General features: G+C 46.5%; 1 protein-coding gene across 1 annotated transcript in view; it reads left to right on the top strand.

Annotated features, from left to right (window-relative positions):
- Positions 1–10,347, top strand: part of LOC144167426 (MFS-type transporter SLC18B1-like) — a 36,122-nt gene extending 25,775 nt beyond the window's left edge. The window contains exons 7-10 of the mRNA XM_077696692.1: positions 3,609–3,704; positions 3,789–3,863; positions 3,942–4,035; positions 10,237–10,347. Coding sequence (XP_077552818.1) covers positions 3,609–3,704; positions 3,789–3,863; positions 3,942–4,035; positions 10,237–10,329 — 358 coding nt within the window. The 3' untranslated portion in view covers positions 10,330–10,347. The remainder of the gene's footprint in view (positions 1–3,608; positions 3,705–3,788; positions 3,864–3,941; positions 4,036–10,236) is intronic.
- Positions 10,348–24,395: the final 14,048 nt, after the last annotated feature.

Raw genomic sequence — 24,395 nt, 5'->3', positions numbered from 1 at the left:
ATTGTAACGGTCAATCGCCGAGTTGCGTTTTTCAGTGCCAACATTTATAGTATTTAGGCAGGGTCTGTTCCGGCAAAGGTGAAGGGGAATAGACCACCAGGGAATGTTGCCACTGTGTCAACATTATCATCGCCCGAGAAACGCTTTCGTCAAAATGCTCCAGCTATCCTGGTTTATTTGCCCATTGCATTCTAAGTCACAGTTTATATTGTAGATATTCCGTACTTCTAATATATTTAATTAGCACTTGAGATTTTTGAGCTCTGCAATGCAATGTAGACGCGTACTTGAGCCACGAGTTTGTCCTGAGTGAGAAGTTAAGTGTTAGTGTTCCTGCAAGCACCATTGCGCATGCACGATCAGAATCTATCACTTTTTGCGCAGTTTAACGGGGCAGATGATGTTTTCTCGCGCTGAGTTGTACTTTTCTAGAATGGTCTTTATTATATGTACGTCAGCGCAGAGCAACTAATCCAAACCTATATACCAGGTTAGTACTTCGCGATTATCTAGAACAAGGATCACGTTCGGCGCCACCTGAACACACCGGTATTAATGGAGATACGTTTATATAAGGTATTTTGAAGGGCATTTTGAGCTGAGAACTTAGTTTTTGCACCTCGACCTCGGAATAAAAATACGAGTATTTTTACGGGTACGACGGGGTAGGTGAGGCTAACTTTCTGGCAATAAATGTCTTTTAGATAAATGGCTTCCTAAAAGCAAGAACTGCTTCTAGGCAGTTCTTGCGTCCAGGAAACTAGCAGCGCCCTTATGTGTGGCAGGAGGTAGGGCTACGGGATGACACATGAGGATAAGTGTTTTTAACGCGCTCACACGTAATTTCAGAGATATTCTCCTGAGAGAAAAGTACTACATATCAGTCAAGTAATTATTCAGCACGAGGACATGAATTTTACATGGGTTGTCTTACGAAACACTCGACAATGCGCTAATGTTACGTTCCCAGGCATCGAACCTACGTTATTTAATGATACACAGCCGGCGTTACATGGGTGAAACAAATTTATTTATAAGTGGTGACACATTTAGTAGGACGCAAATATTTCAACGAAAAAATCAGGAGTATTGGCAAAAAGGATATGTAAAATCGATCTAGAAGAAAATGTTGGCAGGAATGTAACCCAGGCTTTTCACGTCCCATACAAAGACTTAGCGTATAGACTGTGGAAGCCCAACAGGAGAGTTCTTTATCAGTTGCGAAAAACTTACACCATCTTCGGTGGGGAACCCTGATGAGGATGCGAAGCATCTTGGGAGTTCCGTGTGGTTCTATTGTGTTGCCGTTATGTTGAGTGATGTGGGGTATAGTAGCGCCAAAGGGAATTCCGCGTCCGGGTCCACACCCGTGGCAAAGGCACGCAAGTACTGGTGTGTGACGGTGAGTAGGCTGTGGTTCTCGAGGCGCCGAAGCTCGTCCATCATGTTCTTGTTATGTTGTCTCTGAGGTAGAATCGGTAGTCTCCGTCAGCGTTGGTGAGGTAAAGGTTGTTGACACTGGTGCACCGGCTGAGAGCAATGGACACGCCCTCCTCTTCGCAGCTTTGTCTTCTTCTCCTTCTTCTTCAGCGGTTCCCCTACGGGAATATGACGACGGTGGTTTAACGCGAAGGTATGTCGTGATGGATTAGCAACGTACACGCCCTCCTCTTCCCAGCTTTTTCTTCTTCTCCTTCTTCTTCTTCAGCGATTCCCTTACGGTGGTTGAACGTGAAGCTATTTCGTGATGGATTCTTTGGTTGGCCAATCCCTAGGGGCATCCTGCCACACTCATCATAAGAGGCGTTGCGGACGGGGCATGGACAAGTGACATCCCCCCGAGCAAGAGATGCTCTGCATCTGAAACTGTAGCGAGGATGTTTAAAGCAAACAAGTCCATGACGCTTGGTTTAATGAAAACGTGTGGTTCTCCGTATTGCAAAACGGATCACTATTCCACGCGTCAGATAAAATGCCCGGCTTTCGTAGAAACGGCAAGAAATCTTGAAATAAAAACAGAAAGAGCAACGAGAAAGAGGATAACCTGTGGAAGCCAGCAAGCCTGAGTTTCATGTGTGGCAGACGGCGGCGCTGGCGTCTAGCATACACTTATGAGGTAAGTGTGCGCTGATAAAAGAAACACTTGCCTGCGAAAAAAATAAAAACAAACAAAATCAGAGCAGAGTTAAAGTTTCAAGTGAACAATGCCCTTTCGCAAGCTTCGGTCAAAGCCATTACCGACAAAGCAAAATACAGCATGTTCATTCCGAAAGGTTACGTAGGAAGTAACTAGCGAAACTGCACTTAAATACATATAATTAAAAACCAGGCGGAGGCAACTTTATCTCCGCGAGGTTGCAGGAAAATGCCATAATACAAAGCAAGAGATTGCGAGCGTAGGGCTACACAATGAAGGAATGCTATTGGAGCCGTAGAACTGAAATGAAGCTTTAAGTATTTAATTGCCGCATTGAAAAGAACGCATGGAAACATTTATGCTAAGCGTTAAAATTATTCGCTAAATTAACCTGCGACATTCATTTTAAACTAACCAAAAAGACACAAACGTAATTCTACAGGTGCTCTGTGGGCGTCAGTCTCATGCAGATGTTAATATTTCTTGCCTTGCTTTCTCATAAGGCCTGCCGTAACTAACTGGATTTGTTATTGAAACTCGCTAAGTGATTGGTTGCATTAAGTGGACAAAAACTCTTCACTTCACCCGTTTTCTTCAATGCCGCAGGGTCCCCCTTTCCCCCTGTGGTTGTCTCATATCTACGAATGCGCTTAAAGGGCGACCTTACAAAGCTTCTAATAAATTCATTTTCTTGTCAACATTGAATAAACTTAATTGCTGTTGGTTAAAGTACACAGGATCGGTTGTTACTTGAATACTGACTCATTGGTTGAATAATACAGTTACGTTTAGCCACTGTGGTTTGGAATTATGAAGGATTTTGCGTAATTGTGTTATGCACGTTATCAAACGTTGCTTATTCAGTTGTGGATTTCTTGATATCCTACACATATATGTACAGCCACGATCAAAAGGTTACGGACCAGGCAAACGGCAATTTAGGTTATTTCTTTTCCTATAGCAGCCCGATAAAGTGTCGAATGCATGCTAGATGTTTTAGAATTACTGAACTAATGAAACCTACCGCACATTGTACTCCGAGATGCCAGGCTGCGGAGAAATAACTCAGAATGGCTGCTTTCGTGGTCCGTAAACTTCTGCTCTTCGCTGTACCTATGCTACTCTCTTCCTAAGCAAACCACACGTGAAATAGGTGCGAACTAATTCTTTACAATAATATTTTGCAGTCAGAGAGCCGAGAACATATCGAACATAGGTACAATTTTATCAATATATATATCACCGAGTTGACATACATGTAGTCCAGCTGTAGAATTTTTGATCTTGATTGTGTTGTTGTCAACGGCACAATCATACCAACAGACCATTTACTACAGGTTCAGATAAAATGATCTAACCTGGTTAATGCACACCTGTGATTTTATTGCGCAACCTGTTAAAAAAATGGCCCCTCTCGTTTTCTCCAAGCATCACACAATATCTCTACGCTTCGTGTTCATGTGTTTTACAGAAAACTTTGGAATGTGTACGTGTGCCAGGCCTTTATCGGTTTGGGAACGTCAGCGCTATTTGTTTGTGCCTATAACCACGCCCTCGGTCACGCTATGTGAGTATGAATTAATGCACCAGCCCAAATTAGCTTACGCCGTCCTTACCCCAGATCATTGTGCAGACTACGCCATTCTTTCAGGAGAAGTGGATATCCAAACAACACTCGTACCAATGGCTTTGTATCGAGCTGCGTTTTCTCCTTCATGGTTCTTGGGTGAGTCATGCTGTAATTCTAGCACGGTGCGAGCTTAACGCGTGAATGACGGCATCTAATCTGTTCTTTTACTTCCAGGGGAATTGTAACACCGCCTCTTTCAGGATTGGTAGTCGAGAGGCGTGGGTATAAACTCGGCTGTGTTTTCTTGAGCTGCTTTTTGGGTGCGTGGGTGAGTGAGCAAGCATTTTCGTACTAATTGGCAAGAAAACCGTTTCGACTAACTGTTAGGAGCCGTTCAGTAGAAAGAATATCCTTCACAAGGGGAAAAAGAACCATGTTGCCAATCCACCGATCGTAAGTAATTGTAACCAAATGGGGAGGTTCAATCAGCTGTTAGAGTTGTTAACTTTATTAAAAAAAGAAAGGGCAAAGGTCATGGGGGGGAAGGGGGAATGGGGAGGGCTGATCCCACTCCTTATGATGTCGTCTTCAAGGGATCTCTTCAGTCGTCGTGCAGACCACTGCTAAATTGCCCGTACTAGGCCGCTTTTGGGGGCATAAATGATGATATCGAAGAGTGTGTCGTGTGAGAGGGATGTTCAGTCAATGTAAGTTGAGTTGTCGTGGTTAGGAGGAAAAAATGTACCAAAGCGAAAAAACTTGGGCAGTGCCAGATGAGGTAGCAGAGATCCAGCCCGCGCTTGGCAAGCTACAATTGATAGTGTTTCAGCAAGTCTTGCTCATTTACCCGCTTATCGGTTTACCAATCCGTTGATTCCGGCGTTTCATAAAACTCAGCATAACATTATAAGGAAAAGAAATCAACAACGGGAAGATTCGAACCTGGGTCTTGTAGACCAACGGGATTCGAGTCATTCGTCTTACCCTTCGGCTGCGACCATGAGTTACTACCAGAGAGTCCAACGGCATATTCACTCGGCTATGACTGTGGGTAGAGGAATCACGCCACCTTCTCGACAGAGAGCACCCGATAGGGTACACGTTGCACCAGCGGGCGGCTAGTTTGATTGTGCGCGTTCCGTTTTTTCGTTCTGCTTCTTTGATTCTTCTCCTTTGCCGTTATGCCAACAAACATGGAGTAAAGGTAGTTGCGAAAGTGAAGGAGAAGCAATTGGCCGCAATAGCGGAGCTAAATCGTTGTGATGGTCGTAATGATTGAGTACAGCTTCGCTGCCTTCAAGCCTTACGCGCTAGTGTTGGCTTCCTTCATTTTTTTATTCGGCTACATCCAGAATTAAATGATCATTATTACACCGAAACTGTCATGGCTAGGATCCACCAGATCGCCTCCGTCTTGTTCTGCGATTTGTGGGATCCGTGTAGTCCCTTTTTGTGTTATAACCAACGCAATCCAACAAACGATGGAAAAAATATAACTCTTCGTAATTGGAAATATTTTTGCCTAAACCCTCCAATCAGCCTCGAAACAGAGCACAGTGGTATGACAACCAAAGGTTAGCATTTTACCTTGGCTTTTAACTTGGATCAACAACGTGGTAAACGGAGTAATTGATTGGCAATTATAGGCGAATTGTACCAGTTTCGCGTTACATTTTTAACGAGGAATGCGCTGCCAGATATGACACTTAAACCATTTTATTACCAAGGACCCCAACGATTACAATAATGGTCTTCGCGTGAAGACGAATACGTGGCGGCCTTTGTGTACTACTGCGGCCGCAAACAACTAAGAGCTGCCTTTGGGTATTGGGTTTAAGCGGTAAACGTTTATGCGAAATTATCCGACCACAAGGCTTCATTTCCTTACCACAAGAAAAGTCGTACATTTAACATCGCAACATGTTTTGACGTCATCGCAGTAAGGAGCTCCCGCCGGGTAGCGAAAATTGTGAATTTTACATTAACGAATCTCCCAGTTCCCGTCTGTCGTGGCGCACTCTGGCCATGGTCGTACCAGAATCGCTGGTTTATGAAGAATGCCTACCAGCGCGCGGCTGCTGCTGAATTGCTAGAGAGAACACGTGTTTGGAGGGTGCTTCAAGGTCTGGCGGTTCCGGGCGCCCTTTTGAGTCGGAGTTTTCTTAGATCTCCTATTGCGCATTTGGCTTCTGCCCGGCTGTCGTGTTACACACTTAAAGGCGGACCTTAGATGTCTTCCAGCTTCATGCCCTGCCGTATACTGGAAATTCAAATCAAACCGTGGATCTGCAGAGTCTATCAGTCTTGGAGGGCACGTGCTTCACGGTCGAAAGTAGGTGATCGCGACAGCAAAACTTTCCGATGTGCCTTGAGCGGACCATTCAGTACGCAGTAAAATCGGCCACTGGACCACAGCTTGCGCCACTCTCCCTCAATAACGTTTTCTTTAGTCACTATAGGCCAAAGAAGAAGTTGCTCCCTCGGCGTGCCACCTAATATCATAACACGTTTTACTTGGGATAACTGAAAAAGTGTTTATGAGCAGCTAGTTGAGTTTCATCGCAGATTTTTTCACTGCACCTCGTCTCGAGCGCAAAGCTGTCGCATGAACAAAAACGAATGTGTACCCGTGCTGGCACCACTCGTAAGCAGCTGAAAAATTAATATTAAACTTTAACTGGTCGTGCAATTACGCACACTTCAACAATATATATCACGTGCAATTGAATGACATAAGTACATTTTTGTATGTTTTTTTTTGCAGGGTGTAAGAAGCACGCCCCACGTTTCCTTTATAATTTTTGCTTTATTCTATACATATGAAAACAATGAGCGAATCTGCCACACGAGCAAATTGTGGTAAAGGTAGACGCGAAGTTGACTCTGGGGATAGTTGGTTGCACACCTGCGCCAAAAAACAGTTCTGCGTATAGGAGAGTGCGCTGCAAAAATGAATCAGTTGTAAGTTCGCTGATTGCGTTGCGTGCGTTGATCCTTTTTGTCCGGTCCTAACTAAAATCAGTGAGCTACAGCGAGTGGTAGGTGCGGTTTGCTGCAAAATATAGTGCCACAATTACTGCAAATACCGTCGTGTTTCTCTTGGCGTGGAGCTAATTCATCTTGTTTTCTTGTCCATGACTTATCGCGATTTTCTCCGATCAATTCAGTAACCATTTTGGACCTCTGTTAGGCTTGCGTAGTACGCACTGGGTGATAAAATTGCTTTGTCATTTCTTTGCTTCTGATAAGCAGGAAGTCCTAATAGCAACTTAATGTGATTCCTAGCTTGAGCTGCACTACAGACATGACACAACCCCTTAGCATTTCAGATCAGGGCATAATTAATTGTGGGCTGGTGAATAGCTAGCCTTTTAATTGTGCGCAGTTACCTATTCCATGCCTCTTGCGGAAAACACGCGACATTGCACCGCAGCTGCAGCTATCCTTTCTTGCATATACAATAGCGAATAAATGACCCCGTCAGTAAATAAAAGCCGGCTTCCTGCTAGGAAGAATAAGAAAATCAAAGATGTCAAAGCGAGCTTAATCTGTGGCATGCATTCTTACTTTGAAATCGCTACTGAAGCTCACTAGCGGTGCTAAGGGTCCAAAGCAATATCACAATTTGAAGTGGTTGGTAAGAAATGACTCCGTTAAGCATTTGCCGTGATTAAAATGTATGATAAAGACTCAGCACTAAGCCCTATTTGTGACATATCAGTGACGCTTACCTGCTAGCGTGCTTAAAACATATACACAAATCTCTTACTGAGATTAGGAGTAGGAGCAAGCAGCCCCAACTTCACACGAACCTAATCAAATGTATCGTCAAAGGGGAGGGCTTGCAAATAGAAATAGTATTTGAATTTTATTGGTTCATGTACACAAATGTGCAAAGAAAGCCAGAACCAAGTGTTTGGTCATTCCAAATTATACAATAAATTACTTAAAATTTTCTGACATTCCTCTGATATAGTCAAAATTAATTTTTGCGGGTGTATATAGCTCTCAATGAAGACGTACAGTCATGCGGAGTTATAACAATAGCATTGCATAAAAAACACAAAACATGAGCCCTTGCCCTGGCAAGGGTAGTGTTACATTGGCGAAGGCGTCCCCGTACAGAGCTCCATAGCCTCCGTCATGTATGGGTAGCATGGTGGACGAGCGGCGCGCAGGAGGGCAGCCTCAGTGTTAACGCCAAAGACCGGAGAGCAACACTGAACTACTTAATCTGTGACGAGGGAACAAGAGCCACTGCAACAGGAGCCGCACTCTGGTGTAATTGCATGACTGAATCGGAGTAACGTAATATCGGATGCTGCCGGCGAACTGAAGGGCGCTCGACGCGAACCGGTATTGGTAACCCAAAGCGCCAATGAACAAACAGCCGTTCGAGTGATTTGCGCGCGCTCCTTAAAAAACTAAACACCAAGCACAAATCACGTGATTCCTGCCACAGGGCCACTGTATTTTGTTGTCGGAGGCCGGGAAGAAAAGGAGGAGTCCCTTTCAACGCAGGTGGTGATGAGTCAGGCACCCCCGCCGCCGACAACGACTGCTAGAAGGGGTTATGGCCAAGCCGCATTTTTTTTCGAAGTCCCAAGAGCAACAAAAGTGGCCCTTTACTCACCGCACAGATGCTATAGGGGGAGCATCATGGTGCGCCTTCGAGCTATGCGCTAACGAAGTAAAAGGGGGGGGGGGGGGGAAGGAGACCTGCATCAGAAAAGAGAGAAGAATTCATTGCCGTCAGGGTAAAATAACACACGCTTTGATAAAAACATGGGTTTATTGGGTATAAACAGTGATTGACGTCATCGAATTCCGATGGTAAATAGTTTAAGAAAATGACGTGATTTGTACTGCGTGCGATACCCCACATTCAATTCAAATGTGCGCAAAGGGCCGTATCCACAACTGTCGCGTAATCGTGGTAGAATAACGTATAAACGGTGTTAGTGTATTGCGTGCGCTTCTTATTCTTAGCCTGGAAAGAGCGCTTTGAACTTAATTGTTTGGAGTAGCCCAACATGAAGTCAAATATTGTCTGTTAATATGGTCAAATATAGCTTAAATTATCCAAATATTGCTGGTGCTCAAAGTTCCTACTTCTCAGATTTAGTTCACACACCAGACAACGTAGGACAAATATGGCGCCCTTTTTTAGAGTAGTGTGAATGGGTTCATTATGGGCCAATCAAAGTCTACTAAATATAGTGTTACAATGATAATTGGAAAACTTTAAATTTCTTCCCCGACCGGACCGCTGCTCGGTTCGCGCTCAAACTTCACAAAGTCGCATTTTGTGGTCTATTTTGTTTGACACCAAGAAACATGGCGGCACTTACGTGTTATTTCTGAAAATAAATAAAAATGATTTTCGCCTATGGAAAACTGGCGGCCAATCTGGACGTGTGAGACAGTGCAAGCAATTCTCGGAACGACGGCACCACCGGGGCTACGCACAGCGAAACGGATGATGGGGATTCACCCTCTTTCAGTTCAGTTAAGTTCAGTTTTTATTTCCCAGAAACTGGAGTGATTTCCCGGGTAAAAGTGCCTTAGCAGCTGGGCAAATCCATGGAAACCACATACAAGACAATAGCAGCAAGCACAGGAAAGTGTAATCAAATTCCGATTACTTAATTATGTAGAGTAATACAACATTCATATCATACAAACTTTAAGAAAGCAGCACGGACAATAAAACATAAGCTATGTAAAGAGCCAAATGGGGTAGCAGACCACCAGAAAATGTGAAAGCAGGTTTTCTGATCGTCTGCTACCTCACTTGGCTCCTTTCTGCCGTGCAGACAGCCAAGTGAGGTAGCAGACGATCAGAGAATATAAAAGCAGATGGCAAAACACATGCAACATTTACTGGCAACGTTGAACCTGGGGATACTTTATGATTGGTGTTAGCTGTTATGCAACTTTGTGACCATCGCAAACTATGAACGAGGTATTTTCTGGTTTTCTGCTTTCTCATATGACTCCTTCATACTGAAAGCCCCTTTCGTCCGTGTTGCTCTGCGTACCCCAAGTGGCTACGTCGCTCCAAGGTCAGCTTGCTCTGGCTTACACGCCCAAATCGGCAGCCATTTTCCCATGAACGAAATTTGTTTTTTTTTATTCTCAGAATAAACACGTAAGCTCCGTCATTGTTCCTAGTGTTAAACTAAATAGACCACAAAATGGGACCTTCGTGTGAAGTCTGAGCACGACCAGAGCTGCTGTTAGCTGAGGAGAAAGTTTGAAAATCTTCCTGTTATCGTCGTAACAACATGTATGCCCGTTTCACGGTATAGACCTTTGTATCTATGTACACCGCGGTTGCTAAGCGACCATGCACACATTAGCAGCGCATGGCATGGTGCGTTGCGTACGCGTGTTGTTTCCCGTTGATGAGCAGCAAGGACAATTTTTTCTTATTCATGTACAGTGATCAGGGCAGGGCACTCTGCAACCTAGCTCATGGTTGATACTTAACTGCGGTGTAGTTTGAACTTGATGGCTATATTTGCAGATTCCGGTTACGATCACCATTTGGATCCACACAAGTTGCACGATATCAAACTCCTGGGTAGTTAAGGACAGTTGTAAATCCTCAATACAATGAGCAAAATCGTTTCGGATTGAGCGCAATAAAAAATTTTGTCATTTATAACATATGTTTATGTGTTCATTTTCTTTCGGTGATATTAAAGAACAAGTGGTACAACGCTTCAATTGTACAGACTGCAAATTCCTGGCAACAAATATATTATTTAATTTCCCTAAAAGAGAACTAAAATATAATACCTATAATAGCCTGCTTGACTGACTGTTGCGCTACCAAGTGTATCATGAACAACATAACGAGTGGTAACACTGCAGAGTGCCGTAGCTAACTATATTATAATTATATTCTCTCAATATGGTTTTAAAAGCTTGCTGTGGCCATCTGCGTCGTTTGATCATTTTCGAAACGTAAGACAGCGTTTATTTCGCACGTGCAAAGATATCCGGATTCAAAGAAATTCAGAGGGGTGCGTACGACTGCCTGTGTGTGTGTGGGTTTGCGAAAAAAATACATAATTTCGCTCACAAATACCTCTACTGTAGTAAAAGGAAAGAATGCCGTGCACGACTGTGTATGGGATCGTACTCCTTAAGACGTAAGCACGTAGCCCCCGCGCGGAACCTTCCGACTCTTACCGCGGGCCCAGAAATGCTTCAGAGACGGTACGGCCGTACAGTGCGCGATCGTGGTTCTTGCGCCGGGGCACCCGCCGTACTGGCACCCAACACATAAGCACGGATAAACTACCAGACCTCGCTGGGTGAGTTTCGAGTGCGTACACACCGCGGCGAGTGTCGTTGTGAGCGACTCCCACCTCTTCGGGAGGTGGCCGCCAGCGTGCCGAATTCGGCTGCATTTTGCAGTAGATTTCACAGGCGCGGAACTCGTGCGATGTCTCTTTGCGTATTTTTATGGGAAGCACCTAAAGCCTCCCGGTACACAAAAATCAAAGCTGCTAATATACCGTCGGAGCAGCAGATGGTGCAGAACCGACTTGACCACTCCAGTCAATCAGTTTTTTTGCAGGTGGTGCGCAGCGTATCCCGACAGAATAGGAAGGTTCTGGGCCCCGCAACTCAGGCCAATGGGCACAACATAAAATACCATACGTGCGCTGGAAAAACCGTCCATCAAACAATTCGGCTCATCTCGCGCATCGCAAGTAGGCACCACGGAATAAAACAGCATAACCTAATATGACTGGTAGGAGCTTTCGTTTTAAGCAGGATCACACACAGTACCCCTTACCTGCATCTAAAGCGGGATGAGGAGAATAAAATAAACGCTGTGATGAAGACAGTGCACAAACAAGCCCCCGGTATACTTATGACTGCACCGTACGAGCGATTCGAAGCGCTGAGCCCCCCCAACAACCTTAGTGACCACATAGAAGCCCATCAAACCGCACAAAAGGAATGATATTCTAAAAGTCAGACAGGGAGTCAGACTCTAAATTGTCTTAAAATAAACCATAGAAATGTGCATGGCGCACAAGTCTGAGTACGACCGGAGATAGGAACCCACATGCATACCCCCCCACTCCACAAAAACATTCATCCGGAACATAGCGAGAAGCGCGACAGGCCAGAGCAAGGGCTCTGGACAAACGATTCGCACAATACGAGGACGTGATGCACGCGGACGCCGCCGAATGTTCCGGCCCCGACGCAATGGCCTTAGCCACAGTAAATCGACGGCGCAAATCCATCAACCCCGGCCCGGTCCGGACGACGGAGCCAGAGATTGACAAGAAAGTGGTCATTGCACTGGCAATAGCTGCGTTCCCCAAGAAAAAAGATATAGTAAGCAACTCCGTCTCAGCCATACTAAACTACGCTAGGCTGTGCATCTCACCCGTGACGTTCCAAATTCTAAAACTGCATTGAGCATGGAGCGAGACGGTAAGGAAAAAATCGCTGTGGTTTTGCTTTGGTTACCCTAGTTGATAGCGAAAGCTTCACTGCCCTGGCTAGTTGCATTGTCAAGGTGGGGTCGAAGTGGGGTTTTCCAATGATACGCAGGAATGTTTGCAATGAATACACTGTTTATGCATCATCTTTTTGCGCCTCACGGCGTTGTTTACGCTTCGCCGCTGTACGAGCGAACACAGCTGGATATTCGTCTCCTCCATCGCACACGGCTCTGTGCCGCACGTGGCCTCCTGGCGCGTGCTTAACGAGGCCGCGACGGCGACTTTCTCGCCTTCCTCCGTCAGGTGGCGCCACGGGTCCCGCGCACGTCTTCGTTCCCTCCTCGCCTATTCGTCCGCTGCCGCCTGTGTCTCCCTTCCATCGGTCCACTGCTCCGTGCCTGGCGTTCGAGGAAGTGGGTGTGGTTTGACATCTAGCCCTCAAGGTATAGCTCTGAAAACTGCTCACCCTGCGAGGACTGCCTGAGGTAGCGCAGTGTAGCTTTCACTACAAAAATGATATGTTCACCGGCGTGCTCTGAACTGAATGAATCCGGAAGCGTATGTTCGCATGACGCGGCTCGAGGTTTCGTTGATAGAGCCAATGTCGAAGCTCCTAACATACACGCTCACTCGATACGACGGTCAGGAAGGAACAGGCTAGGCTACAAAGATTTAATTGACGACTATTGGCCAGAAAGGGCAAAATACCCAACCCCACACAGGATACTGAGAAAATTATATTTCGTGTCTTGGCGACGGCTGCGGATTGATTGTTTCCCCGATCAAGTAACTTACAGCCTACGTTACCCAAGGATCAAATATTATAAATGCAAGGCGTGCGGTGACAGGGGGGACTTAGACCACATGATATGGTTGTGCCCTCTCCGGAGAAATGACCCTCAAAACAGTAATGCAAAACAGCCTTCATTCAACCGAAGTTCGAAGGAGCAGTGGGCGACCACGCCTCTGAGCTCCGAGAGGGGTATGTAGACCCGGTTAGGCCAGATGGCCACGGCCGCCGTTAGGGCAAAAGGGTTCCTGACGGACGAATAAGGGATGAATATGGCCAAATAAAAAAAAAAATAAAAGCCAAATAAAAAAAAATTTAATCAGACTCCCGTATCTTAAAGGACTACTGACACCAAATTTCTCGCTTTCAGTTTTTATGCTGTAAAGAATACCTATTGGCCCAGTAATTACGAAAATCGAACCGAAAGCCGTCAGCCGCCAATACATAATTAATTATAGCACGTTTATTGCAACCAATTTCAAATTTGGTCGCCGCGCGGGAAAATGGCCGTTCGAAGCCAGCCTGCAAGCGGGCCAGCCTTACGTCACGGTCTCACCCATGACGTCAGGGACGTTTTAAATGCAGAGCATTTCTTAGCCTCGCCTCTTCCTGCGTCGGAAGGCGTCCACAGCTCCCCGTCTGCAGCAGGTGCGCCTCTCCTCCTTCCCTCCTCTCTGTCAAGAGCAGCTGGCGCGCGCATGCGTCGTAGTCAGCCAGTTCGCTCCGTCGCGGTCTCGGCGTAACAGGTGCGTGATAGCAGCGCGGTGGGGCGTGGAAGGGCGCGCGCTGCTTGCGCATGCCCGCTCTCCCCCTCCCCCCCCCCCCGTACTGCTCTCCCTCTACTGCGCGCGCTGCAAATATAAAGGGCTAGCGGTCGCTCGTGCTTCAGTCACTTCGTTGCTCCTTCCTTCCTTGGTTGACGCTCGCTTCCACGTTTACTCGTGTCTGCTACTCCAGCATCACGGAAGAAGCGATGGAAGCAACACTGCTTTCAACCAGTACTGAGGCCCCAATGCTCTGCATTTACTCGTGTTTCCCTCGCGGGAAAGCTCGGGAATTTTTTTCTTTCCTCAATGCGTTCGCCGCATCGTCTGCTACGATTGCACATGGTCCGCCCTCGCCCGCGCAGTCGACATGTCGTCTGATTCGTCAGACTCGGATGAGTCGCTGCCACCCGACAGACAGAACAACTTTATTTGGCCAGGCGATTAGGCTGGCGATGTCTTCGCTGTCGTCCGTTTTTTAATATCACTGCGGCTCGAACCGGCGCAGACCGTGATAGCAACAGCTTGTCGCCACTCTTCTAATCAATCTGATCGCGAAAAAGAAGTTCAACATGCGAGAAAGTAGATGTTAGTGTGTTGAAAAATTGTGCTAGGGGTTGTTATCAGCGCTGAGTTTAAAAGTGGCGTTCAGATATTTGCCGCGATGTTTAAGCCTACGCTGACCGGCAGCGGAGGTTCGGCGCTCCGACCCAGCACTGCCGGCACAGCGGTGCGGCAAGCGGCCGAAAGATGGCGCCACCTGCGCGTTAGAATCAAAACAGGCCGCGGCAGATGTCTTGGTCACCGATCTCCGAAACGGATATTATTGCCAAAATAAAGCTGCATATGCGAAAAAAGAGGATGATAGTGTGGTGAAAAGTTGTGTAAGGGATTGTCATTCGCAGTTGCACAGATACCAGCGATCAAATAGTCGCCACGATACCAACGATACCAAGCCTAAAGTTCCCAACACCCAAGGTGACCCGTGCAACCCCGAGCCCGCTGGCTTGGGCGACAGTTCTAGCGGCCGCCGCGGCGCACGAACTCCGTCCACGTTTCGCGCTGCATCTTGGCGTCGTCGTCGATTTGCTCGGACAGGCTTCTACGAGCAGTACTTCGCATGCCGCGAGCTTGCCATACCACAACCAGAGCGAGCTGGGCGACGCGCACCGCCGCGTCGCCGCGGTGCCCGTCGACATCGCACAGTTTTCGGCACCAGTGCAAGGGAATACCATGCGCCGGCCACGAACTGCAGATCAAAGACGTCGAACACGCAACGTTTACAAGCATTGCTCACACAGCTACGCCCACGTCTCCTGCCCAAACGAATACCACCGACAACAGCAGCGCAGGATATCGTTTCCGGTTCTGAAAACGACTATATGACGTCACCCTGAACCGGCCAGACACGCCGGCCGATGTTTCGTCAAACCGAAAGCGATTTCGCTAGTGCTGCCGATTTGTGGAAGCTCGCGGCCGGGACAATCAAAATCGATTTTAGATGTGATTCCGGCCTCGGATCGCTGCAAAAAGTTCTTTGAGGCATCTGTACAAACTACTGAAGCCAATGATATCATTTTTAAGCCTCAAAATTTGGTGTCAGTACTCCTTTAACACGTTGTACAGGCTTCGCGTTGCACCCGTGTTATGTCTGGATTCGCGTTATAGCGGCAGTCCCTGGCGAAGTCGGGGTTGGGACAATATACCAATGAGACAGCACAGGCTGAGTCATTTTTAATTGCCGTAATTGCTTAGATCACCGTGGCGTTCTACACTGGTAGAAAGTTACGCCTCTTGTCATTACATGCGCACCAACTGGAATAGAAAATACCTGAATCAAAGAAAGCTGGGCGAGTTGAAAGGGATTCATGATCAAATTTTAACTGCGCAACTGGACAAGGGCAAGGCAAGGCACAAACAAGCGCAGTAATGGGCGGAACTGGTTTTTCTAAGCTAATTGTACCACATTTATATCCTAAAACAACCACATTATCCTGGAAACCCCTACCTCAGCACGCGAGTTGGAGCTTTTATGGTTACATACGGGCGACGTGTGTTTGCACGAACGGCAGCGTCACAAGTGGCGCGCGAGTTTTTTGAGCGCGTTAAATCGAATAAAAAAAGAATCCTTTAGTGTATTCATCATACCAGTAGCGAAACGAGAGAGTTGATTGATTGTAGGGTTTAATGCGCCGACGCAACGCAGGCGATGAGGCGCGCCGTAGTGGGGGGCTCCGGGTTAATTTTGACCACCTGGGGATCTTTATTGTGCGCCGAAATCTCGTACACACGGGCGTTCTTGCTTTTCGCCTCCACCAGAAAAGCGGCCGCCGCGGCCGGGAATCGAACCCGCGACCTCGTGCTCAGCAGCGCAACGCCTTAGCCACTGAGCCACCGCGGCGGGTGGGGTATTGTTTAGTTGAAAGGAAGGCTAAATCGGTAATTACGATCCGGCGTCTTTATTTTCTTGCACACTTGTGGCGGGAGGGCTCTGAAAAGCAGGCGGGAATTGCAAAAGGTGAACATGAATATGCGATGTAGAAGGGAGAACGTAGGGGTAGTTACGTGGCAGGAGCGTCTAAAGCCTCATATTTGGGCAACTTTTTCAACAAAAGAAGCCAATTCGCATTCTTAAGTTTTCCGTCTATGAAGTATGTATTCAAAAAGAGCTTAATTGCACCCATTTGCCATAATAAGAATTTTCAACCGAAATTTATCGTTCTGAGGGAAGGCATTTTGTGCTGTGTTCATATCACATGTTATCATTTTCGACTTCATGAAGGGTGTAATGTAAAATGTGTAATGAATGGTCTGGTGTAATGTAAGGGGCTGCTAAGAATCGCTGAAGCCAGCATCACCCGGGAAAGATAGCAAGTGGGGAAGGGTCGAAAAGAGTTACAGGGTAGACGTGTCTGTGACGACAACGTTATCTTCACCCTCCGCGTTCTTTATTTAGTCGTTTTTACCCTCTACCAACTGTAGATGGAAGCCCTGTGGAAACGCCATGTAGCAAGATGTAGCATGCTGCATGGCGTTCACGGAATGTAGCAGGATTGCACCGGAACGTAATTTTGCTTAAAGGGCAAGGAGAAACATTTTCCGAGATACCTCATTGATTTCCCAGCTAAATAATAGTTGTGTTCTTATAAAGTACGTAGAAGACCCTGTAGGTATTCACATAAATATTTAGTGGAAGATTTCTTCTGTTGGCAACAATGAAAGCCGCCTTGACAGCACCCGCCCTGTATGGACATGTGCCCGCATCTGGCACATCAAAAAACAGGCCTCGGTGTTGATCGCCGTTACCACCTGATCGTCGGCCGTGGCGTCAACAGATATGATCAATCGATATTTAAATTGTGTGGTGATGCTCTGCTGGCCTCTTAGAACCCAGCATTAGCACCGGTAAATGGAGCCGCGGTGGCGAAGAAATCCGCGCCAAGAACGAAATGCCAACGCTGAAGCGCAGTTGCCTCCGAACACGGATATCGACTTAAAGGAGCCATGAAGAGAAAACAAAAGTTTGTTTTATTCGAAAGATTAGGTGTTTCATAGTACCCCAAGCGCTTTCCCGGAAGCAAATGCTTTATTCACTGAGAAATAAGGCAATTTAAGCCAAAATTTGAAATCTCCCGTTAAAATTGCACATTTCGTCACGTGAACAATGGCGTCATACGAGCCGTTCCATGAAACAGATACTTAGTATGTCGACTTCATACAGCCCCCACACGCGGGAGTTGACCGAGACGGCGGGCATTTTAAAAATACTAGTAAAACCTAGTGCACCCGCAGCCCTAGTCATGGAATCGCCTGATCCGGAGAACAAAACTCTCGCCGAGGAGCTCGGGCTTGCATTTAACAACCTCACACCAATTGAACGCTCAATGCTTCTAAGTGCACGAGCGGCAAGAGTTGTGGGATACGCGGTGGACGGGAAAGCGACCATTCCGCGATAGCCACAACAGACGAACGCTCAGCCGTCGGCACCGCTGCCTCGTCCGCCCCGTCGCGACGGACGAAAACAGACTGGTACGTATGTGCCGTATTTTCAATTTCAGTAGCAGTATCGCTTATGCCAGTTGGCCGATGTCTGGAAAGCCGTTCGCTCGAGCTCTCTGCTCCGACCAGAAAGATTCGAGCGTCAATGCGCGGTGGTAACGGCAATTTTTTTCCCCAAGGTCAGAGCGCTTTGACAGCGATTTGACAAAGTCGGCGACGAGCGCCAGCATGTCCGGGTCCCTGTCGTAATCACTTCCTCGGAAATGAAGCGAGCACACTCGTACTTCCTTTAGCTCTCTTTCTCCTACGTTTGCAAAGTTCACAAAACGTAGCCACTTGCTTCGCCGACGTTCCTCGTTGGGCAGCACATGAAAGGAGATCTCACTGGCGGGGATGTCGCACTCCCTCGACGATTTGCCCGTACTACATGGCCATTTCAAAACACAGCAACGAAATTTCATTGTAAAGTACTCGAACAAACTGAAGTTTTCAGTGGTTGTAAACTGTAAACGAGCTCCTAACAATAGCAGCAAACCAACAGGAGCTCCATACCGAAACCTGTGCGATGAGTGGCACTATCTCGTTGCTGCTCTGTGTTCCTTACTCCCCTTGTTTCTATTTTTACCTTTGCTGGTTGGCGATATGACGGCCAACCTCCTGTGAAGGGATTACGATACCAAGCAAGGTCGCGGCTGTGCGTGCTGGGACGGTTCGTTGGCCCCGAAGAGCCTTGAACCCGAAAATTCGTCTGCGCGACGGTGGCGACGGCGAGATGTCGAGTTCGGGTGGCGGTAGTTTCGTACGCATTGGCATGCACGCTTGCGTGTTCGTTCGGAACTTCAACCGTTTACTCCACCGTTCTTTGTCATAAAAAGAATGTGCAGTATGTTTCACGGGCATTTAGCTCGCTATGCAAGCTGTAAGCCCTGCCTAACATGCGTTTGCTTTTGCCGGCCTCCGCCAATCGCAGAGCTTAGCCCATGTGACGGCATAGGTTCTGTTGCGGGAAATGAGCTGGTGGGTCGCATGACCATTCCCGTTTTTCCTAATTATGTAGCTTATTTGAGCGAAGTTTGCGTTATAAATGGTGTCGTTATGGTTCTAATGAGGCAATCTTTTGAATGAACCAAACTTGTGTTTTCTCTTCATGGCTCTTTTAAGTGCGCCCGCTCCTTGCCCACGGCCTGGCATCCGGTCCTATTACCTCAGGTGGGCGCCGCATAATGCGTTGTTCACTACAAAGGTCAAATAGTGCTTCCGGAGTAATTTGGGTGTTCTCCCACGCGCCGATTGCGATACCACAGCCGCATAGAAATGATTGCATATCGGCGGCACCACTGTCACGCCACGCTAACGTCGCAAGCGGGATGCATCACAGCCACCCTAGGCACCAGAGCCCATACGATCCCTTTAAATTAGGAACCAGGTACGCCTGCGAGTTGCACGAGTCCGCAGGAGCGGAAATTTTACATCGCTACTTTTTCTTGGTAAACTCTGTGCACTGAAATGCTTTGAAAACATCAATTACAATTAGAACCGTCTGGTACGTTGTTTCCCATCGTGATAGCACGACCGGGCAGGTGTTCGTGTAAAAAAAGCACGAAAGGCGGTCACAGGCTTTTATCAAAATTAGTTCGCGACGGGGGCCAATTACCTTGCTTATCCACAATTTTCTATCCGCTCATTTTTTTAATGCGTAGCATTCTTTCCCGAGCACCCCCACAGCCAGCAGCATGTAACGCCCAGCATTTCCACAAAAGTGCAGGCAAAAATTCAGAACACAGTAAATGATGGAGATAATTCCTCGACAACGATTTGAATAACCAAAAAAGGACAGAAATAGAGTAAAAAATAATTATCACAAAAATGGTCTTACCAAATTAAAAATATACAGCTAAGCTGCTTACACTTGTGCCCCCAACAAAGAAGAATAAACAAAACAACCGCAAAACGACGTTCCGAGTACGAATAAAAAAGCGAAAATTGCGATACTTGTGCGCGCTGCATTTCCACAAAACTGGTGATTTGCCGGAAAACGCACCTTTAATAGTTGTAATAGCGTAAATGGAGATAAATATTTGGGGAGAGCTTTGGAGCACAAAAAAAAATAACAAAAACAGATAAAATAAAATTTTCAGAGAAATCTGACAACATAGCAGATATGGATCTTACACAAAGTCAGCAAAAGAACTTCGGAAATACGAACAAATTCCAGTGAACTCGCCCTAATTGAAACTCAAATAATTAAAACGTGCTGTTATTTCCAAAAAAAAATGACATTGTTGTAAATGTATTTCGAAGCTGCTAAATTAACATTGCTCTACGGCATAAATTTTGCGAATTCGCGTAGTTCTTGCGTGTCTTTGCCGGAATACACCTGCTGCTCTTTCCGCTTTTAGCTGCACATTTGCATCCTTATATCACTGGTTCACAAATATTGAAACTCACGGCAGCGAGCACATTCCGACATACATCAAGATTATGGCATTCTATCACTCTTTATCGCCCACTGTAGCCGCTTATCTTGACTGGCCTTAATTCCAATCCATGGTTGAGGATGCCTGCCGAGGTGTGCTTTCAACAAGCCTCGAGGTTGCCATCAGCGATGCAACCCAATCATCCAGGAGATGTACCTTGTTACCTGAAAGAGTCATGGATTTTGACATCGAACTCCAACGCCTGCGAGAAATTCGACGGCCAGCCGAGCGACGGTACAGGCGTACAATATCCGTTCATGAATTAAGGGCTGCCAAACGCACACAGAAGAAAATACATCGACGCATTGCGCAGGTCCAGGCACAAAGGTGGAAATGACTTTGTGAGTACGTCGACCCTCGGAAGGCTCTGTCCTCTATATGGAGAACAGTGCGCCGACTGGCAACGCCTGTGCAGCAGCAATGCCCGTTAAAGGCATGGGCAAATATGAAAACCGTCGGGAGTTGGAAGTTAAGGAGGATTTCTGCGTGAGGTTTGCTGCAACAATCGATAACGTTGTATCTGCGAGGAACAGCCAGGCTTCTCCTTCCCGTGATAAACATATGGACGTTCTCTTTTCAATGGAAGAATTAGAGGCAGCCCTGGAATCCTGCAGGCTTCGCTTTTCACAAGGTATGATGGAGTAACGTACTCCACCTTATGCCAGCATGGCCCTGGAGCTCGACAAGCGGTTCTGGACGTATTTAACCCAACATGGACAGATGGTGTCGTACCCTCACAGTGGAAAACAACCCGTCTAGTTTCGTTGCTAAAGCCTGGCAAAACTCCCCTTGATCTGGTATAGTACCATCCCATTGCCCTGGCAAGCTGCCTTGGCAAGGTCATGGAAAGAATAATCCTCACGCTGCTACAGTGGTACCTCGAATACCACAACGCATATCCTGAGGCTATAGCCTGTTTTCGACGAGGGCGTTCTTCTATTGACTGTGTGGTATATTTAGTCACGTTTGTACAGCACGAAAAAAGCCGCAAATGGCTCTCAGCAGCCCTCTTTCTCGACATCAAGGGGCCAGTGATAACGTGATTCATGAGTCAGTACTAGACGCCCTTCAGCACTTTTGACTCGGTGGCAGAACTTATAAATGGATACGCAGTTTCTTGTTGGGAACATCATTTTTGGTAAAGACAGAAGACGGCCCAATATCGCAGTACATCATTCAACACGGTGTTCCTCAAAGTGGGGTGCTAAGCCCAACCCTGTTCAACCTCGCAATAATTCGGGTTGTTCACGCTCTACCGAAGACTGTCTGTGTATCCATTTACGCCGATGACATCTGCCTCTGGGCTTCGGTTGCTAATCGATCTAAGCTGCGAGCATGGCTTCAAAATGCGGCCAATGTGAGGAGGGCATACCTTCGAAAGCAAGGACTCAGCATTTCTACTGAAAAGTGCGCGGTGGTTGCATTGACCCACAGAACCATGTCCCGATATTCCATAACCATCAATGAAAAGCCGATGCCTTGCTCCAGAAATCACAAATTTCTTGGCGTGGTCATTGACAGGGACCTGTCATGGAGCGCACATGTTCGTTATTAAAGAATAAACTCACCGCCATCGCCCACATTTTTAAATTTCTCGCTGGAAAGACGTGGGGCACATCGGTCAGAGGACCCTACGCCTACACATCAGGCTCCTCACGAGGCTACCATGTCACCACCTTGCGCAGCTTCTTCAGAGTCGACCACGCTCTTCCTTTGAAGCCATTGTCGCAGCGCATAGGGCTGACGTACCGTCAGATTACACGCCTGCGGTCGCACCGTTGTCACCGTTCTGGTGCCTGGCAACACCGGAGATTCTTCTAGATGTTCCGGGCATCGGAAAGAAGGCTGACGTGCCACCACTCCAAGGCAGCACAGGACTGATCCGGCCTAAAGCAAGCCGGTGTACTTTGGCCGGTAATTTTGTGTACGGCCTTTTTCCGGCAGCCATGTTCGGCCCGTGTCCAAATGTGGGCCTTTTGGCCGTATACGGCCGTACTCCCATGGCTGTCCAACTGCCGGTCTCCGTCGGCTAGTCGACCGGCTAACGTTCATACGGCCACATTCCAGCCGTAGGGCTCCGGTCATTCCAAAGCCACCCGTGTACGGCCGAAATACGGCCACCGGAGGACAGCCGAGATGCGGTCGTCGGACAACAGCCGGACTAAAGCTGCCGGAAATACGGCCGTGCTACGGGCATTGTAGTTCAGCCACAGTACGTTAACTGTACTGAGGCCGGTCACTGCATACCGCGCAAGCAGATGACTCAGTCGCGCTGTGCAGCAGCACAAACCCAGCATTTTGGGTCCAATGCAGCCACATCAAAGTGAGCCCGCGCACAACCACCAGCCGTCCAGCTTTCAGCGCAGCCTTTCTTAATTATCAGCGTCAGTTGTCACCGAAATTCATTTATTAAATGCTGCTCACAAATCGTCGTTCCTTTATTTGCTGTGCCTCTTTTACTGTCTAATACAGAAAATATTCAATTCTTTGTAGAGGTGGAATCAATGTATTGTCCATGTCCTGATATCTCCTGTGAGGCGGCCTACCTGCAATAAACGGGGAAGGAGAGGGGGGGGGGACGGGAGGCTTTTGAATTTCACAAAGATGAAAGTGCCGCTTTAAGGCAATTTCATTTAGGATAATCTTCCTGAGCACTTTCATGCTCTGACTAAATCAACTATTTTTACAACAGTTGCTTGACCAGTTTTGTTGTATATAAAACCGGCACGAATGCCTTTACGAAGCGTTTTGGTGCTCCAGAAAAACTGAGGAGCATTGAATATAATTTCCTTCACACAAAAAGTATGTCCAGTATAGGTTCACTTGTCTTGCAAAGAAAGTTTCTACTTGATCAATTTTTTTAAAGATATTTCACAGGGCTGATCCTAGGAGAGATCGAACAAGTGCTTTAATTTCAATCTATTTTTTATGAGTTTTAATGAGTTACGTGAACACAAGTTAATAGCCCAAATAACTTCATTTCCTTTAATGTCGTTCTACGATAAAAAAAACATTCTAGACACGCGTTACGAATGACGCCTTGCTTCTGGCGGCGGCAGTTGTATCCCTCTGTGTTCAGGCAAGGAAAGGCGTAAGACTAGAGTTTCATAATTTTTTACGACCAATAACATAGCAATGGTAGTATTAATACAGCAAACCTTGCATACTGCAATGAATAAAACAATACATATTTCATTGGTCAAGTTTGAATGCGTAAGGTTCTCAACCCGTGGTAGGCGAATTATTTATTTATTTATTTGTTTGTTTATTTATTTATTTGATACCTGCTTGCCTTTGCATGCATTACAGCAGGGAGATACATAACACTAAGCAGCAAACATGAAACCAAATAACAAAATATTTCCACAAAGCGCGGTGAAAATCGTCATTATAAACAGTTGGTACAATCATACGTGGAAGATAATTACACTCTCGTATTGATCTAAGATAACATCAATCGCGCAAGGCGTCACCGTTAAAGGAAAGTCAATAATTTGCTTTAAGCTGGTGGTCCCGCTGTGTGAGGCGTATAATGGCGCTTGGATATACTTCTTCCCTTCTTTTCCAGGTTTCGAATGATAGATAGTATTAAGAAAAATTTCAGCCTGAGGTTTTGTCTAGGATCTTTCCCGTCTTACCATTTAAGTTTAATTTTACTTTCCCTCATCCTAAGTTGACAGTGCCAATACCTAATACGAATCGCACTGCCCTATTCTGTATATTTTTGAGCGTATCAGCCAGCTCTTTGCTGTACGGATCCAAGAAACCACATGCGTTCTCCTAGATTGAGCGCAAATTTAGGTGGAGTTAGTTGGAGGTTCGCTGAAATTTTATCTCGGAAAGACACAAACACGTACAGCCGCAACTTTTATGTTGTGATATTTCTCTATCAACTCGTTAAATAAACTCCTCGTTATTTATATTCCCCGGCCGTTCTTAAAGCAGTGATATTACTGTATACGCATTCAATTGGAATGAAGGTTTTCTTGTAAGGTTGACGTTAACAGACTTTTTAAGATTCAACTACTTTTCTGAATCAGCACACCATGATGTGATTAATTTCAAGCATGCTGCAAGTATTTTGAATCACGTTCATTCGCTATAGTCCTGTAATTTACACAGTCATTCGCTGACATTTTTAACAAAGACTTGAGGCCACAAACAAAAGAGGGCCCGCAACT

Source organism: Haemaphysalis longicornis, unplaced genomic scaffold, assembly GCF_048455015.1.
Source record: "Haemaphysalis longicornis isolate Haplotype H1 unplaced genomic scaffold, Haemaphysalis longicornis Haplotype H1 scaffold_2, whole genome shotgun sequence".
NCBI lineage: Eukaryota > Metazoa > Arthropoda > Arachnida > Ixodida > Ixodidae > Haemaphysalis > Haemaphysalis longicornis.
Note: the sequence above shows the minus strand (reverse complement) of the source record. Positions and strands in the feature narration are given on the sequence as shown.